We start from the raw sequence: 17,989 nt of genomic DNA, 5'->3' as shown, positions 1-17,989 counted from the left end.
AGTGTTATATTATTAAACCAAAAATAAATTTTTTAATTATTAAACTTAAATTAAATTATTTAAAAAAATATATACTATATTATAAAGCATTTGACAAAAACTCTTAAAAACTATTTTTTATGCATAAAGTACTGTTTATTAATGCATATTACTTAAAACTCAAGATTACAAGTAGATTGTGCGTAAGTACAACTTATCAAAGCTCGATTTTTGAATTCGTATAACTAATTGCGGATAAATATAATCAAATAGAGGATAAATATCTTATTTTAAAATATAAAAAATCTAAAATATAATTAGGATAATCATCGAGTTCTAACGAAATAATTAATTATTATCTTTATAAGAAAATTATATTATTAAACCAAAAAAATTTACTTCGCTATTGTACCTAAATTAAATTATAATAAAAAATTGAATTAAAAAATTACACAAAAAATGATGAATTTTAAATAGTTAATTTGATACGAATATCGATATATTTTTGTTATGCATAAAGTACTGTATATTGATGCATATTACTTAAAATTCAWGATTACAAGTAATTATGCATAATTACAACTTATTAAAGCTCGATGTTTGAATTCGTATAAATAACTGCGGATAAACACAATCAAATAGAGGATGAACATATCATTTTAAAAATATAAAAAATATAAAATATAATTAGAATAGTTATCGAGTTCCAACAAAATATATAATTATTATCTTTATAAAAAAATTATATTATTAAACCAAAATAAATTACTTCGTTATTGTACATAAATTAAATTATAAAAAAGTTGAATTAAAAAATTACACAAAAAAATGAGGAATTTCAAATAATTAATTTGATACTAATATCGATATATTTTTGTCAAAATTTTATGATATTTTCAAACATATATTTTATTCAAAAATAAAAACATCATCGCTTTCTCAAAATCATATAAAGTCATATTATAACATTGACTGGGATAAAAAATAAAATGAAATATTAAAATCACGATGTATTTCGCTATATTGTGCGAGTACGCTTCTAATATTATTTTAAGATAATAATATATTTAGTGATATAATTTAGAAACACATAAAATCATTAAAATTGAATTTTAATTATTAAAAACTATTTATTTTTGCTTTTATATTTTCAATATTTTAAAGAGAAATGCTCTTTGATGGCTTATTTATCACATTTTATATATTTTCATGACCTCTCTTATGATATCCTTATACATTTTATTTAATTCATTTCGATTTTTTTTTTACTATTTTGAGTAAATTAAATAAACACAATAAACAATTATATTTTATATTTTATATTTACAAACTATCTTAAAATTCAAATAAATTTATTAAAGTTGTGAAAAAATTCAACATGAATAAAATAATGTTTTTTGTTTGGCATCTTTTCCTTAAATATTAATTCATCATAATTGTGATAAATTTGTAGTTAATAAGACCCCTTTTAATTTATATTTATTACAAAATATTTGATAGATAATCTATATCTATACTATATTATAAAGCATTTGATAAAAACTTTTAAAAACTATTTTTTATGTATGAAGTACTGTACATTGATGCATATTACTTAAAATTTCAGATTACAAGTAAATTATGCACAGGTATAACTTATTAAAGCTCTATATTTGAATTTGTGTAACTAATTGCGGATAAACATAATCAAATAGAGGATAAACATCTCATTTTAAAATATAAAAAATAAAAACTATAATTAGAATAATTATCGAGTTCAAACAAAATAATTAATTATTATATTTATAAAATAATTATATTATTAAACCAAATATAAATTACTTCGTTATTGAACCTAAATTAAATATATACTATATTATAAATCATTTGACAAAAACTCTTAAAAACTACTTTTTTATGTGTAAGGTACTGTTTATTAATGCATATTACTTAAAACTCAAAATTGCAAGTAAATTGTGCGTAAGTATAATTTATTAAAGCTCCATATCTGAATTTCTGTAAGTAACTGCAGATAAACATAATCAAATACAAGATAAACATCTCATTGTAAATATAAAAAATCTAAAATATAATTAGGATAATCATTGAGTTATAACATAATATTTAATTATTATATTTATAAAATGTTATATTATTAAACCAAAAATAAATTATTTCGTTATTAAACTTAAAATAAATCATAATAAAAAGGATAAATTAAATAAATTACATAAAAATGTGAACTTTTAAATAATTGATTTGATATAACATTGATAAATATTTTTTTCTTTCAAATTTTTATAATATCTTCAAATTTATATTTTATTTAAAAATAAAATCATTATTGTTTTCTTAAAAACACAAAAAATCGTATTATAACATCGACAAGGACAAATAATAAAATATAACATTAAAATCGAGATGTGTCTCGCTACATTGCGCGAGTACTCTTCTAGTTATAATAAAAAGATTGAATTACAAATTACACAAAAAATAAGAAATTTTAAATAGTTAATTTGATACTAATATCGATATATTTCTGTCAAATTTTTATGATATCTTCAAATTTATATTTTATTACAAATAAAAACATCATCGTTTTTTTCAAAATCACATAAGATCATATTATAACATCGACTKAGATAAAAAATAAAATGAAATATTAAAATCAAAATGTATCTCGCTACATTGCGCGAGTATCCTTTTAGTTGTATTATAAATCATTTGGTTCATTCTCTTTAAAAAACGACTTATCATGCATAAGGTACAATTAATTTGTGCAAATTAATTAAAATTAAAAAATATTAGTTAATTATGTGTGCATACATGATTTTAAAGCATGTCACTCCCATTGAAATCTTTACTCACCCCTACAATCTCTATAATCCAACTAACGTCCATACAATATCTCTTTTTCAAATAGTAGATAGTTATTGTTGATTGCATGTATAATGAGATGTCTTGACTTTGTATTTCGTATAATCACCGTCAACTTCCCTTCCCCAAAGTTCGGTTGCTTCTCTTTCAAGGTAAGCTTCAACCTTATGGGTTTCAACCATTGATTTTGATTGATTTATGGTCTGTATCGATTTTTGCTTCTTTGTTTTTGACTCATTATGTATCGATTCTTTATGGTTTATTTGTCTGGTTCTTTGTCGGTTTAGGTTTACTTTCTCAGAGTTCGATTGCTTCTCTTTCAAGGTAAGCTTCAACCATATGAGTGACTGTATTGATTGACCACTGCTTCTGATTACTTGATTGATTTATGATTTGCACCGATTTAAACTCTAACATCAAGCACCTTAATTCAAAACCTAGGTTTATCCAGGAATTTGTTCATTCAGTCGTGATATTTTTGTTACGATCAGTTTGCATTATAGGATGATATTTTAGTACAATCAATTATCTTGATGAAGTTAATTAACGACATAACATGATGAAGGTTGCAATCGTCATCCACAGATTGAGAGTTAGGAACTTGAGGAACATGTAGAAATATTTCAAGCCTTGAAAGACACTTAAAATGTCTGTGCGAATAAGCCAATTTATCCATTAAGCCTCATTAAGTCTCAAGTAAACACACCATAAGGGTACACTGCAGAGATGTCAATGCAAATGTCAGTGCTTTTCTATGATCAATAGTTAAGAGAATCATTAAATTCTTATCCTTCCATTATTATCTCAATTTCGATTTTTGTTGCATATTAAATCGAGATATATTTTCGCTACATTGTGCGGGTACCCTTATAATAAATAATAAAGCTATTTGTTGAAATTCAAAACAAAAATATTATAATTTGGAAAAATTAGTTAAAATAGTCATTTTTACCAATTGCTTTCACCTTTAATTAGTCACTTCTTTACAAGATTTATCAAAATAGCCTTAGATCCACAATTTTAAGGGTCTCTTTAGCTGATGCTGATGAATGAGAATGAAAATGAAAATGAATTTTTCTTTTCCCCCAGTTTATCCATGAATAAATTTTTGGACTTCTGAAGGAATGAACTCATTATATTATAGAAAATCAAATAGTGTCTTTTATTTTTATTCTCATTAATTACTGCTTAATATATCTAATCAAACACCCATTAGGTAAAAAAATTGCGGAACTGAGTGAAAAATGTAATTTTTTTACGAACAGAGGTAGAAATTATAATTTTTTTTTATCTTCTAATTGGGTCCACAATTACGAACGTGAATTTTACATAACTATGGCTATCTTGATAAACTCTGAGAGAAAATAGCTATAACGTAAAATAAATCTTATATTTAAATAAATTTTCATATAATTTGACACATAATAAGTACAATGTTTTATCCCGAGTGGGTTGATGCCACTGGCGCATCCGATATCCAACAAGCAATTCTCCATCCATTACAAATTCACAACATAAATGCAATGTTTATTTAGTTATCGTTTGTTTTTTTAAAAGATGTTGAAGTTTGATTTTACTTTTGATTTATAAGAGGTTGTGCTGAATTCTGAAATCATGATCAAAATAAAAGCAGAATAACATGCTTCAATTAATACGATATATATATATACAAGGGTTCAAACGAGAAGACTTTCATTTTACGAGAACGCGGGAACACCATTTTACTATAAACAATCACATGTGATATTATTATTTCATCATATGTGATACTAAATCAGAGACACAATCAACTTTTGACGCGATCTTGGTTGTGGGTCAAGTCGTCTTTACACCACTAAGCCCCATCACATGTGATAAGAATATTTTTGATGTGATACTATAATACATCAAGACCATCACATGTGATGCTAAATCATAGACGCAGACGACCTTTGACGAGGCCTAAGTCGCAGAACACGGCGTGCGCACACCACCAGGTTCCCTCACGTGTATTATCATATGTGATAAGGGTGTTCTCGGATTATCGTAAAATATAAATGTTCTCGTTTGAACCTCCATCTATATGTATGATGTTTCAAATGCAACCATCACATTGTACAACAATATAACCCAATTAATTAAGATATTTATAAAAATGATATGAATTAATTTAATACTATTTCACCCTCTTCAAGAAAATGGGTAAACATTGTTAAAAGCCACGTGGAAGAAGAGATTGAGATTGAGATTGCAAAACCATCAACGACCACAACTTGTGGCTATCAAAGGATGAACCTATTTCACTCTCTCCATCTTTGATCTCACTTTTCTCTCTCTTTCTGCAACCTTCACAATAATGGCGACTTCCTTCAATCTTCCAACTCTTCAAGGCCATCGTCTTCTTCACAAATCTCACTTTCTTGGTCACACCCAATTCACCAATCTCAATCTTAATCACAAATCATCATCTTCTTTCCCAACATCCAAGCATCAAATCATAAACCCATCTGCAAAATTCAATCTTTTCGAAATCTTGGGAGGCAGAGGTCTCTGTAATGGAGAAGAAGGCCTTCAACAGGAACTCAAAAAACCACCACCAGAAAGATCACCACCACCCACCTCCACCACCGCCGGGGAAGAAAACCCACCATCACCTCTAGAAAATGTACCTGAAAATGCATTCGAGAAGGAGTTATTAGGACTAACCGGTGGATTCCCAGGTGGTGAGAAGGGTCTCAAAGACTTCATCGAGAAAAACCCACCTCCTAAAAAACCACCACCACCACCACCGTCAACCACCGCAGCTGGATTCGATCAGAGCTTGGTCAGCCGGAAAGCGAAAGCCCCAGAATTGCCGCTGCTGATGCCGGGAATGATTGCGATTGTGAAGAATCCAAACAGTCCTTATCATATGTATTGTGGGATTGTGCAACGGATTACTGATGGAAAAGCTGGAGTGCTGTTTGAAGGTGGGAATTGGGATCGATTGATTACTTTCCGACTGAATGAGCTTAAACGCCGGGAGAAGGGACCTCCGATGGTCAGCCCACGATCAGTGGTGCTTGAAGAACTGATAGAAAAGAGTAGCTCTTGATGGTCGATTGTATTTATGTTTTGAATTTATGAAGGATTAATGGAACTTTGTATGTACAAATAATCATGTTTGGATTCATATCATGTGTATATAGAGTTCTTTTCTTCTATATAAATCACGTTTCTGATAAATAAATAAATAAGGGGTTGTTTGTTTATCTCTTAATAGTTTCATTAAAAGGCAATATCTGAATCGTTAAGAGGCAAATTTTGCTTGGCAAAAAAAAAAAACCCTCCTAATGGTTCTAAAAATTCTCTGAATGGTTTTATATCATGGGTATCCCTTAACTATTCAGCGTCCTAATTTCATTATAAGCAATTATCAAACAATTATAATTCATTTTTCACTATATCATGAGAGTCTCTTAATCATTTTGATCATTTAATTATTCTGTAACAAATCATTTAACAACTGTCAAACAACCCCTAAGATGATGAAAGTCGACTTAAAATATGTTTATGAAAAAATAATGGGTTAAAATATCCAAAATCTAAATCAGAGTTATTTATCAAACACTTATGTAATAAGCGTTTACTGATACGAGTCATCATTCTCACTTACCTTACAAGTAACATTTTTCTTATCATCAAATTTGGATTGTTGGTGTGTGTCTTTTACTCGGTAGATACTAAGATAAGAGCCTTCACCCACATTATTAGGTAAACCTTTTTCTAGTAAGCATTGGTAAATGACCTTTTACACGAGAGCATAAACCATCAGGCTTCCAATGATGTTGGAAAAACTTGATTGGATCAGTTGATTCTTGCGTAAATCCCAAAGTTAGGCACATACTTGGGCAATGGCATTATTAGCATGACCCAAAAAAAGGCCTAGGGTTCAGTCCGAACAAGTTCAAGTCTGGCAAATTAAAGACCGAAATTAAACTGATGGTTTGGCCTAGTTCAATGTCGGCTCAATCTTTATCTTGTTTGGTCTTGGTTTGTGAAAAAAAAAACTCTTCGTCTCTCCAATTTCAAAATTACAATATGACCATCATAGTTTGTAAAAAATATAGATTTGGTTCTTTCTTTCCTATAACGAGTTGTTAAAAAATTCCATTAAATAAGAGACATTTTTGCTCCTTTTAACATTAAAATGATAAAATGCTTATCACTTAACAAAATAGTTGATAAGTTCTCCGAATAAAATGATGGATTTGAGTTTCATAAAATAGTTATGTTTCATTGATAAAATACTAAAAATTAATTAGTACGTATTTTAAATATTTAAGAATATGATTAAATAAAAAAATATTCAACAATAAATTTATTTTAAAGATATTGATGGAACGATTATAATAATACAATTTATAAAAAAATGCATATTTAAATGTATTTTAGTTAATATACGATTATATGTATTAGGATGATAAAAATGAGAAAATAAACAAGTAAATGAACGTTAATTAATAATTAATTATAAGAGTATTAAGTTGTAAATTTGTAATTTAAAAATGGGTTATTTATAAAAATAACCGGTTTACACAACCTTTTGCCACAAAATAACCACATTTGAGAGGTTTTTCCAAAATAACCACCCGGACACAATGGGGGAGATCCTGGGTAAAAAAAAAAATCCTCAAAAGTCGAGATTACTGTTCACCTTGTTGACCGTGTTTGACCTCGCCCCCGGGGCGATCCGTACTGTACGGGGGGTGATCCGTACTGTTCACCCGTGTTGTTTTTTTTTTTTTGTATTTTTTATAACATTGAAGTTGTATTTTTTAACTTTTTTAGAACCAAATTTCATGGGGAAAAGTTTAAAAATAAATCTTTATAATTATGGAGACGCAAAAATTATTTTTCTCTGTGTTTTTTAAACCAAATTTTAACTTTTTTGTGTTTTTTATTCCATTTATATCTTGGAATAAACCGCCACTTCGAAGATACACACAAACATTATCACTTTCACGTGATTTCATGTTTTATGATGGTTGATTGTGTTTAGTGGGTTAAAGGTTGTGATGGTTTATTGTGTTTAATGGTTAAGGGTTGTGAGAGTAAAATATATGATAAAAGAAATGGAAGGGAATGCGTGAAAATTATGAATTAGAAGGTTGGTATTTATAGTGAAATTGGTATTAGAAAAGAATCATAACTTTTTTTTTACCCGGATCGCCCCCGGTACAGTACGGATCGCCCCGGGGGGTAGGTCAAACACGGTCAACGAGGTGAACAGTAATCTCGACTTTTGAGTGATTTTTTTTTCTACCCGGGATCGCCCCCATTGTGTACGGGGGCGATCCGGGTGGTTATTTTGGCAAAACCTTTAAAATATGATTATTTTGTGACAAAAGGTTGTGTAAACCGGTTATTTTTATAAATAACCCTTTAAAAATTAAAAATATTTTAGGATTTAATATTTTTTTTCGTAAAAACCCTTTTTTTAATTAGAAAAAGGTAACCTATGCATTAAGTGATTGCATGAACCATATGTAGGGGCTGTTTACTAAATATTTATCCTGGTAAGTATTTACCAAGTTATATTATTTTATCGGATGAATATGACAAGAACCAAAAATCTTATCCGGTAAGAACGAAGGCAATGACCGAGAGTCTTACCCGGTAAGTGATGGTGACAGACTCTTACCACGGTTAGCGCTTACCGGGTAAATTGTTGTATATGATGCCGTGTTGGTGAACTAAAATCTTACCCGACAAGCATGTGATAATGTTGAATTTTACCGATAAGCACTTATCGGATAAGTGTTGGTAAACTTCCCCGTACTCTTACATAGGTCGATCCTTGGGAGTAGACTTTGAACGTTATCTTTGTTTTAATGATAACAGTTAAATACAAAATTGGTCTATCCGGATTACATAAATTAACGAGTAAAATCTTAGACAAAAGTTATTTAATTATACAAACTAATCAATTCTTACCAAAGAGTCTTTGGCCTAGCAGTATATGAGTCTTTGTCCTCATAAAAAGTCAAGAGTTCAAACTTCATCATAGTTGAGGAGGGTGCGTAAGCAGAGACAGACCTATAAATTATTTCAAGCGGTGACACCATTTGACCATAAAAAAAATATTGGGAAAATTTTCAAAAGGTGACACCGTTTGACTATAAGAAACAAATATATAGAATTTTATTTTCAAACGGTGACACTATTTGACTAAGAAAATGACACTACAAGATTCGAAATTGGGTGTGGGGTGGAATAAAAGCTCTGTAAACCAACTCTACCAAATAAAAATTGTTCTTATTGTAGCTTCAAAATACATACGGTGTCACACAACAAATTACTACGGTTGCACCGTTCACGAAACCTAATTTTTTTACCCTTCGGCGGAGAAATAATATGGTGGCACGTGCCACCTATACCACAAGTCTAGGTCCGTCTATATGTGTGAGTTTATTTGTTCTATTTGTTATATATAAATATTATATACTTCAAAAAAGAAATCAATTGCTATGTAATTTCATAAAACAATGGCCGGTGAAAACGAATGTTATGAGGATCTTATTCGACCAATAAAAACATATTTATCGCTAAAAATGAAATTTTATGCATATTAACAACCACTTATATGACTTAATTTGCATAATGAAGACATAAATGATGTCACTCATTTAATTAAAATAATTGCATAAATAAATATAATTATATTTTAATAGTTTATATAATAATATAAATATTTAACAAAAAAAAATGAATTTATATGCTCAAGTTCTACGAATGCAGAGAAGATATATATTTTCAGGGTAACATCACTAACACAATTATATTAATGGGCGGAACCCCATAGGGCCCCCCACCCCCCGCTTTTATACTTAAATACTATAACTAAGCTATTAAAAACATATACATTAAGTAGCTCAGTTGACAATGATGTACAACCTACATACTGGAGGTTGCTGTTTCAAATACCTTCCCAAGCAATTTTTTTGCACTTTATATAAGTTATTAATATTTAATTATATGTATTAGTTTTTATATAATACATTAATTATATGTAAATATAAGTTTTTAAAGTAAATTATACCGGTATTACTATTTCTCGGTTAATACTTTGAATGTTTAAGTTTTTAGAGTAAATAATATTAATATATTAATTATATGTAAATAATGTTTAAATTGGTATTACTATTTTCCTGTTAATATGTCTAAAATCTCCATTTTCTCAATTTTGAAAAATCTATTGAAGATGCTCTTATATTTCGGCCCCCTAGACTACAACGGTTGTGTTCCGCCCTTGAATGGTATCGAAGTTCATAACTATAAGAATGCTTAATTGGACTGTAGAAATGTTGACGACTGATTGATGAAGTTGGAATCCGAAAATCTAATAATGAAACCTGTTATAGAACAACTGAAAAGGAACAAAATAGAATAGAGAGAAGAAATATGTAATTCGCATTAATCATAAGCTCTTTTTATGGAGATGAGTTACAATTAGATAAGTACGAAATATTTCACTTCTAATCTAACTCTGATATATCTATCTTTATCCATTTTGTCATATCCTTTAGACGATGTCACCACTATGACAAAGAAATGAATTTTAAAGACCAAAGACAAAAATAGCTATAAGCAACAAACCACTATATCTAAAATCATAGTTTAATTAACAAACGTTGAATTGGTTTTATTAATGTCAGTATCAACAACCTTTATTCCGTTAATTCATTACAGACAAATAATTTAAATACATTTTTGTCTTGGGGTGTTCATCTGTTGAAATACCATATGTATTATAGCTCCTTAAGGGTTGTTTGAGTAGTTTTTCATTTACTTTTGTATAAATAAAATTGTTTGTATGGATTCATAGGCGTGTTCATCTGTTGAAATCCAATGGATTTAGGTGAATCCGATCTGATCCAATCATCAATTGGATATTGGATTTTTTCATCCGATCTAATTCGATTAACATTGGACATCCAATCATATCCAAATCCAATGGATGATGATTGGATCAGATCGATTTCATCAATTGAATGTTACAATTGGTTATCCATTGGATCGTATTTGATTCATCCAATCATTTGATCCAATACTCAACTAATTATTTGAATATTTATTAAGTTATTAAAAAAACAATATATATAAATATCAATTAAAAAACAAAATCGAAAAATAATAATTATTATATAAGTTATTAACCGGATGATTATTGGCCGGGGAATTGGATGGTCATTGTATTGGATCATTTCGGTTTTATTGGATGTTGGATTGTCATCCAAAAACCGACCGATCCAATTTGGATATTGAACATTTAGATACGATTCAATTCAATTACAATTGGATATTCGATGATGGTCGATCAATTTTAATTAAATCGTTCGATTCATATTGGATCAGATGCCTTTTTGAACACGACTCTAAATTAACATGTCTCTATAAATTAAGAAAGTTTTTTCTATCATAAACCCACCGTCGAACACTTGCATATAACTGGTTTCAAATTTGTACAGGCGATTTGATATTTCAAAATTCAATATATTCCACGTGACGTGGCCAGAAATACGTCGCATATTATGGTGCTTGATTCTTCAGCTCTCTCTCTCTCTCTCTCTCTCTCTCTCTCTCTCAATATGTATATGTATACATATAGATATAGATATAGATATACTACACATACATATAACTTCATTATAATTCTGTGACTTGGCGAGAAAGAGGATTTCAATGGCAGATTTCTGGGGAAAATGGGCAACAAAAACAGCCCAATATCTCATCTCTGCAACGAATCTCTCAGTTTTCTTATTTTTTGATCTTCTGGACTTCATAATGTGCATTTTCTTCAGATTTGTAGATCAAATTCTTGAGGGAAAACCAACCCCTTGTTACTGTCGAAGTCAAAATAGAACAAAAGACTGTGAAGACAGAAGAAACGCCAGGATTTCAGATACTCTATTTGGGAGGAAAAATGGTTTTAGGGAATTGGGGTTTCTTGGAATTACGTCTTGGAAAGTTGCTGACGATTCCAAGGAAATTGGAAGTGAGGATTCGAGGAAAACTAGGTGGTCTGATTGTGGTTGTGAATCCTGTGTTTCTTGGCTGAATAACGAGGGTGATCAAAAGCTTCATGTTGTTGTTCAGGAGCCATCATCAAAAGGTAAAAACAATCTGATTCATTTTAATCTGTTTGAATCATTATTTCACTTTTCAAGAAAGCTCCAGTTTGACTTATGGATGTCAAACCTTATCATGTTGCAATTTTTTATTGCTTTCAAAATTTTATATGGATTTTTTATCGCTTTCAAAATTTTGATTTTATAACAAGTACAACTTTTCACTTTTATGAAGTTCTTTTGATCCCAGATAAGAATTGGCAGGCCTTGCTGAATGCTGATCTTGTGTGGATCGGTCCGTTTGTTAGGAGCTTAATGAGTGACTTACAGCCTATTCCGTCGACTATATACGACTGTTTGGTAGTGAGTTTATGATATAGAAAGTGACTTATTTTGTAAGCTTCCATGGAAGATTTATGCATAAAGGAAAGTATTTTCCAAACTTGCCACTCCTAATTAAAAGAACAAGCTTCTTTCATTTATGAAAAAACTCTCCAAAACAAAAACCTTCTCAATCTTCACGAATAGATTGTCACATAGACAACTTTATCCATATATGACTTAATGAAAAACCAACCAAAAGCCTTCATATGGGTACGAAATGGGGCTATTTAGCTCAATGACCTTTTCCAGAAGTGAGTTTTGATTTGAAAACTCTTTTAAGGTCGTTCAACCAAAGGACCGGCGAGAAATGTTTTCTCATGATTCTAACAAATATAGAATCATGGATTATAGTGTTCTGAAAGGCCAATCGTTTAGGTTTGGGATATTTATGATCATAAACAGACTCTACTCAACTAAAGTTGCTTTCATGTTTCATTTACTAGATCTTGATCATTTTGGCAGGAAATCAAGATATCAGTACGACACCGACAGAAAATGTGATCTTTCTACACGGGTTTCTCTCGTCTTCTTTTCTTTGGACCGAAACAGTGTTTCCTCAATTGGCTGGTAGTAAATACAGACTTTTTGCCGTAGACTTGTTGGGATTCGGAAGTAGTCCAAAGCCAAGAGACTGTCTCTACACTATGAACGATCATTTGGAAATGGTCGAAACATCAGTCATCCGTGAATTCAACTTGACTTCGTTCCATTTGGTTGCACACTCCATGGGTTGCATGATTGCTCTGGCATTAGCAGCAAAACATCCCAACAATCTCAAATCCATCACTCTAACTGCACCAGTGAGTTCCTTCATACGTTCAAGTCCACTTTAGTACTTTTCAAATTCAAATTCGTATCGGTTTTGTAAGTTTTTTGAGCTCAAAAAGTTTTCCAACGTCACATTCCTTTAACAGATTAGCATAGTTATGAATTCATTGCCTGTGAACAAACATATCTTGTCGATTTTGAAGCTTAAAACCAATCCATTTGACTCTTAAAAGTCAAATGTGGACTTATAGCTGTTCATAACCTGCTCTAGGTACCATTCAGTTCTTGCTAAATAAGCTCGTTATATGTGTTCTTATTGAATCAGTTAACTTGCAGCCTTACTTTTTGTCGTCTGAAGAGGAGGATGCTGGTTCAATAGCATTGAAAAGACTCGCGTACAAGCGTTTATGGCCGCCATTATTGTTCGGTGCAGCCTTCATGACATGGTATGAGCATTTGGGTAGATGTGTATGCTTCTTTTTGTGCCGGAACCACAGGACATGGGAACGGATTCTGAAACTCGTTACTCGCAAAAGGTACACAAATTCAAGCTTCCTATTTCTTCCTTCTTCTGAATTGAACCAGACTAGACTCAGTGGCCCAAGCTCGTATAAACTCTGAGCATGAAAAGTTGAAATGAGAACCATAAATATTTTGAGAATTTAGGAATCAACTATGTCATGTATTATTCACGATGAATTACCCTGATAATCATGAATATCATGCATTTTCATCATGAATATTGCATTTTGATGATGAATATCATGTATATTCATTATGAATATCTACCATTACCAAGGTTCAAAATGGTGTGAGGCATGCGTGGTGGCAAGCTCAAGCCTTACACGCCACGGCGAAGATGAGGTGTTTTTCATGACTGTAAATTCTTATATCATATATATACATATATATATATATATATATGTGTGTGTGTGTGTGTATGTATACACATATCTTTTCCATTTTATTATTCAACGGTGGAGTGTCTTATGCCATGATGACATTTATCATGAATAAAGCATGAATAGTTGGTTCTCATGTTCTCAAAATATTTACGGTAACCTGCCTCACCTGTTTTTATCCCAAGAATACAAGTTGGCACTAAATAATTGATCATTCTTTGCAGGAAATTGCATTTCCTAGTGATCGACTTGACGAGGCACACTCATCATTCGGCTTGGCACACAATGCACAATGTGATATGCGGTGGAGCCAAGATGATGGACCCATGTCTCGAAATCTTGAGACGAGCTGGAGCACGAGTGATCGTGGTCCAGGGGTCTCGAGACCAAGTGGTGCCAGTCGAATGCAGCCATAACATTAAGGTTATGGTTCCTGATGCAGAGGTTAAGATCATAACAGGTGTAGATCATAGTACAGTGATAATAGGAAGAGAAAAAGAGTTTGCTACAGATTTACAACTTATATGGGCTTCTGTAACTAATGCAAAAGGGTAATAATATGTAAGCTTTAGGGGTCGTTTACTAATACACTTACTTGGTAAGTGTTTACCGGATAAATTTTCTTATCGAATGAACATGAGAAGGGCCAAGAATCTTACCGGGTAAGAGCAATGAAAATGATAGAGAGTCTTACTCAGTAAGTAAGGATCGCGACTCTTACCAGGTAAGCACTTACCCAAAAACTTGTTACATTCGATTTGTTTTGATGTACTAAAATCTTACGTATCAAAATAGATTATAATGTTGAATCCTATCAGCAAGCACTTACAGGGTAAACGTTTAGGTAAACGGCCCCTTATTCTCAATTTTGTAGCCATTGAACATGATTAAAATGAAAGCTAAGCAATTGATTGATTTTGCCTTAACATTAAGGACGTGTTTGGTTAGAGGTATTAAGAAGTAATTAATGGGATTGAAAATAAAATGAACTGCTTTGTTTTATACTAGAAAGGTACTCGCACAATACAGCGAGATACATATCGATCTTAATGTTTAGTTTATTCTTATCTCTATCAATGTCAGAATACGATTTTATATGGTTTTAAGAAAGCGATAATATTTTCATTTATAATAAAATATAAATTTGAAAATATCATAAAAATTTGAAAAAATAACATGATATAATTTTTGGTTTAATAATATAATTTTTTAAGTTTAATAGCGAAACAATTTATTTTTTTGGTAAAACGATATAATTTTTTTAAAAAGATAATAACTAAGTATTCTGTTAGAACTCGATAATTATCCTAATTATATTTTAGATTTTTTATAATTAAAATGAGATGTTTATCATGTATTTAATTATGTTTATTTACAGTTAATTACACGAATTCAAAGATAAAACTTTAATAAGTTGTAGTTACCCACAATCTACTTGTAATGTTGAATTTTAAGTAATATGCATCAATAAACAGTATTTTATGCATAAAAATGGTTTTTAAGAGTTTTTAGCAAATGTTTATAATATACTATAAATAATACAAGAGGTTCATCTCCCAGAAGTCCAAATTTTCGTTACCGGTTCAATTGGAGGGATTGAAAATTCATTCCTTATTATTTTCATTTTTATCCTCTGCCTGAACTAAGCAATCCTAAATTTGCAACATTGTACACTCTTGATACTTCTTTTAATTGTGAAATTATCATTTTCGGGACATTTTCAAGGTAAATTATGTTTGTTAGAATATGTGTAGTCGTTTTGATTCTTTTTCAAAAAGAGTCGTACGGAGAGAAAGAGATTCCAATATATATAGGCTAGATGGACCATGTCTAACTGATGTGGGACTTTAATACGTCCTCAAACGGAAGCTAGACACCCTCTTGAATGGAGGCTCGATCGAGTGTGTTGGGCCCCTAGATGTTTGATGTCCTGGGTCGTTCCGGTCCCAAATCGTTCTTTCAAAATCGGCTGGCAAAAAATCTTAGGATTGATCTTAGGCTTGGTCACTAATACCGGTCCCATTAAGCTGGTACAAATCTGTTTTTTTAATAAAAAAAAGTTGAAACATATTTACACAAAAATGTAATTGATGTTTTTTTTTTTGAAATTTAGCATTGAAATACACTTTAAATGATGCATTTTCTTGAAAAAAAATCTTTAAAAACTTAAACTTCTTTGAAAAAATCTTGAAAAAACTTGAATTTTTTTTGAAAAAATTGGAATTTTTTGAAAAAATCTTGAAAAAACTTGTATTATAATAAAACTCATTTTTTTTTTAAAAAAATCGATATTGAAATTCCGTAGGACTCCAACACGCCTCTTCAAATGGAGGCTCAATTGAGTGTATTGTGCCCTCAGAGATGCTAAATAGGTTAAATGGATTGAGTCTACTTGCCCCTCAAACGGAAGCTAGACACATCCTTCAGTAGAGGCTCGGTTGAGCGTGTTGGGCCCCTGAGACATATTTGATTCTCTATAAAAGAGCTCTGCAGAGAGGAAAAAGGTTCCAATATATATAGGTTAGATGGACCGTGTACAGACGATGTGGGACTCCAACAGTTCCCTCAAACATAGGCTAAACATACAACCTTGAGCAAAGGCTCGATTGAGTGCATCGGGTCCCTAGAGATGCTAGACACCGACTCTGATACACCAAGTTTGCATACATGAAACCAACCAAATAGAGGAAATGTTCAAATGCACATAGGTTAGCTGGATTATGTTGAGCTGAACTGGGACTTCAACAACCTGTTCGATTCGCTCTCTAATAGTGCCCGACTTCCCTCTTATATCCTTGCAAAGCTAACGAGTTTACGTGTATCGTAATTGTTAACACACACACTAATTGTTATCTAAACACTTCCATAATCACATAGTTAATAATAAAGAAAACTTGAGCCATAGCAAATGCAAAAGACATCAAACAAAGTGAAGTAAAAAGTTGCATAGAGAATCAACAAAAGCCCAGGAAAAAAAAACACAAAATTACAAATCTGGGCAAGACCAAAGGAAAGGCATGGAGAACAAAGTTGATGAAGGCTAAGGGTAAAATGGTAATTTCAACTCATGATGATCTATCCATGATTTGATGATGAACATCAGGGCTCTCCATGATGCTCTCTAAACAAGGCTTCCACTTTGCAACACTTTCACCTCTTAACCTACTCTTTTCAATCTCTCCCAAAACTTCTTCCAGTTTTCTCCCTTCATCCTTCTTCAACTGACCCAATAGCCATTGTAGCTCATCTTTTGTTAATACCAATTTTACCCTCATTCTGCTACTCTCTTTACTAAAACCATCACTTGATTCTTGTTTTTCTTGTTGCACCTGTTTCTGTTCTTCTTCTTGTTGCTGCTGATGCTGCTGTTGTTGTTGTTGTTGTGGGTATTCTTCTTTCCTTTGAATGCATGTTTCCATATAATTTCCCATTCTTGTGTGTTCTGTTGCCAAAGAAAACAAGGAAATGGAAAACAACTGAAACCCTTGTTGTATTCTGTTGTCAAAAAACAAGAAAATGGAAAACAACAGAAACCCTTCTTCTCTTTGGCTGTTTTTGTTTCCAGAAAAGTGTTTTTCTTGTTTTGAAAACACCCTGCTTGCTTTCAGTTTTTTTTTATGAGCAAAGAGATGTGGAGAAAAAAATTGGGGAGTTGTTAGAACCTTTCAACTAATGCATGTGAGGTGTGGGAACATATAAGTATTTATAAGTCATAATGGTTATTAATATATTAACAAATTCAATTATTTTGAGAAAAGGAAAAACCATTAAATATTTTTATTTTAAATTATTAAGTTTTTAAATTGTATTTTTAAATGAAAAATAATTAAATTTTTTTTGTTTTGAATGAAAAAAGCATTAAACTTTCTTATTTCGGATGATTAATACCCTAAAATTAATAAAAATTATAAAATAATCATTAAATTTTTGCTAGTTGGTTACATGTAACTTTTTTTATTAAAAAAGATACAGGTAACCAATTTTTAAAATAAGATGGTTTAATTATTAAAA

At 30.8% G+C, this 17,989-nt stretch overlaps 3 protein-coding genes across 3 annotated transcripts; 2 read left to right on the top strand and 1 right to left on the bottom strand.

Moving 5' to 3' along the window:
* The first annotated feature begins 5,073 nt into the window (after positions 1-5,073).
* Positions 5,074-6,017, top strand: LOC112527713 (NAD(P)H-quinone oxidoreductase subunit S, chloroplastic). The gene has a single exon (XM_025138488.1). The coding sequence runs from the start codon at positions 5,171-5,173 to the stop codon at positions 5,906-5,908; it is 738 nt and encodes a 245-aa protein (XP_024994256.1). The 5' UTR covers positions 5,074-5,170; the 3' UTR covers positions 5,909-6,017.
* Positions 6,018-11,489: 5,472 nt separating this feature from the next.
* LOC112528215 (probable lysophospholipase BODYGUARD 4) lies at positions 11,490-14,832 on the top strand. Its single transcript, XM_025139186.1, has 4 exons — positions 11,490-11,968; positions 12,771-13,108; positions 13,413-13,612; positions 14,203-14,832. The coding sequence occupies exons 1-4, from the start codon at positions 11,539-11,541 to the stop codon at positions 14,531-14,533; spliced, it is 1,299 nt and encodes a 432-aa protein (XP_024994954.1). The 5' UTR covers positions 11,490-11,538; the 3' UTR covers positions 14,534-14,832.
* A 2,211-nt stretch (positions 14,833-17,043) lies between these two features.
* On the bottom strand, positions 17,044-17,409 carry LOC112528638 (putative uncharacterized protein DDB_G0287113). Its single transcript, XM_025139660.1, has one exon. The coding sequence runs from the start codon at positions 17,407-17,409 to the stop codon at positions 17,044-17,046; it is 366 nt and encodes a 121-aa protein (XP_024995428.1).
* Positions 17,410-17,989: the final 580 nt, after the last annotated feature.

This window comes from Cynara cardunculus (assembly GCF_001531365.2).
Source record: "Cynara cardunculus var. scolymus isolate 2C chromosome LG 15, CcrdV1, whole genome shotgun sequence".
NCBI classification, from domain to species: domain Eukaryota; kingdom Viridiplantae; phylum Streptophyta; class Magnoliopsida; order Asterales; family Asteraceae; genus Cynara; species Cynara cardunculus.
This window is presented reverse-complemented; position numbering and strand designations above follow the sequence as displayed.

What these genes read in the sequence shown, in the direction of transcription:
- LOC112527713 (XM_025138488.1), top strand. Translation starts at nt 5,171, where the DNA reads ATGGCGACTTCCTTCAATCTTCCAACTCTTCAAGGCCATCGTCTTCTT.
- LOC112528215 (XM_025139186.1), top strand. Translation starts at nt 11,539, where the DNA reads ATGGCAGATTTCTGGGGAAAATGGGCAACAAAAACAGCCCAATATCTC. An exon ending in TCAGGAGCCATCATCAAAAG is followed by an intron (nt 11,969 to 12,770) that starts GTAAAAACAATC and finishes TCATTTTGGCAG; the next exon opens with GAAATCAAGATATCAGTACG. An exon ending in CCATCACTCTAACTGCACCA is followed by an intron (nt 13,109 to 13,412) that starts GTGAGTTCCTTC and finishes GTTAACTTGCAG; the next exon opens with CCTTACTTTTTGTCGTCTGA.
- LOC112528638 (XM_025139660.1), bottom strand. Translation starts at nt 17,409, where the DNA reads ATGGGAAATTATATGGAAACATGCATTCAAAGGAAAGAAGAATACCCA.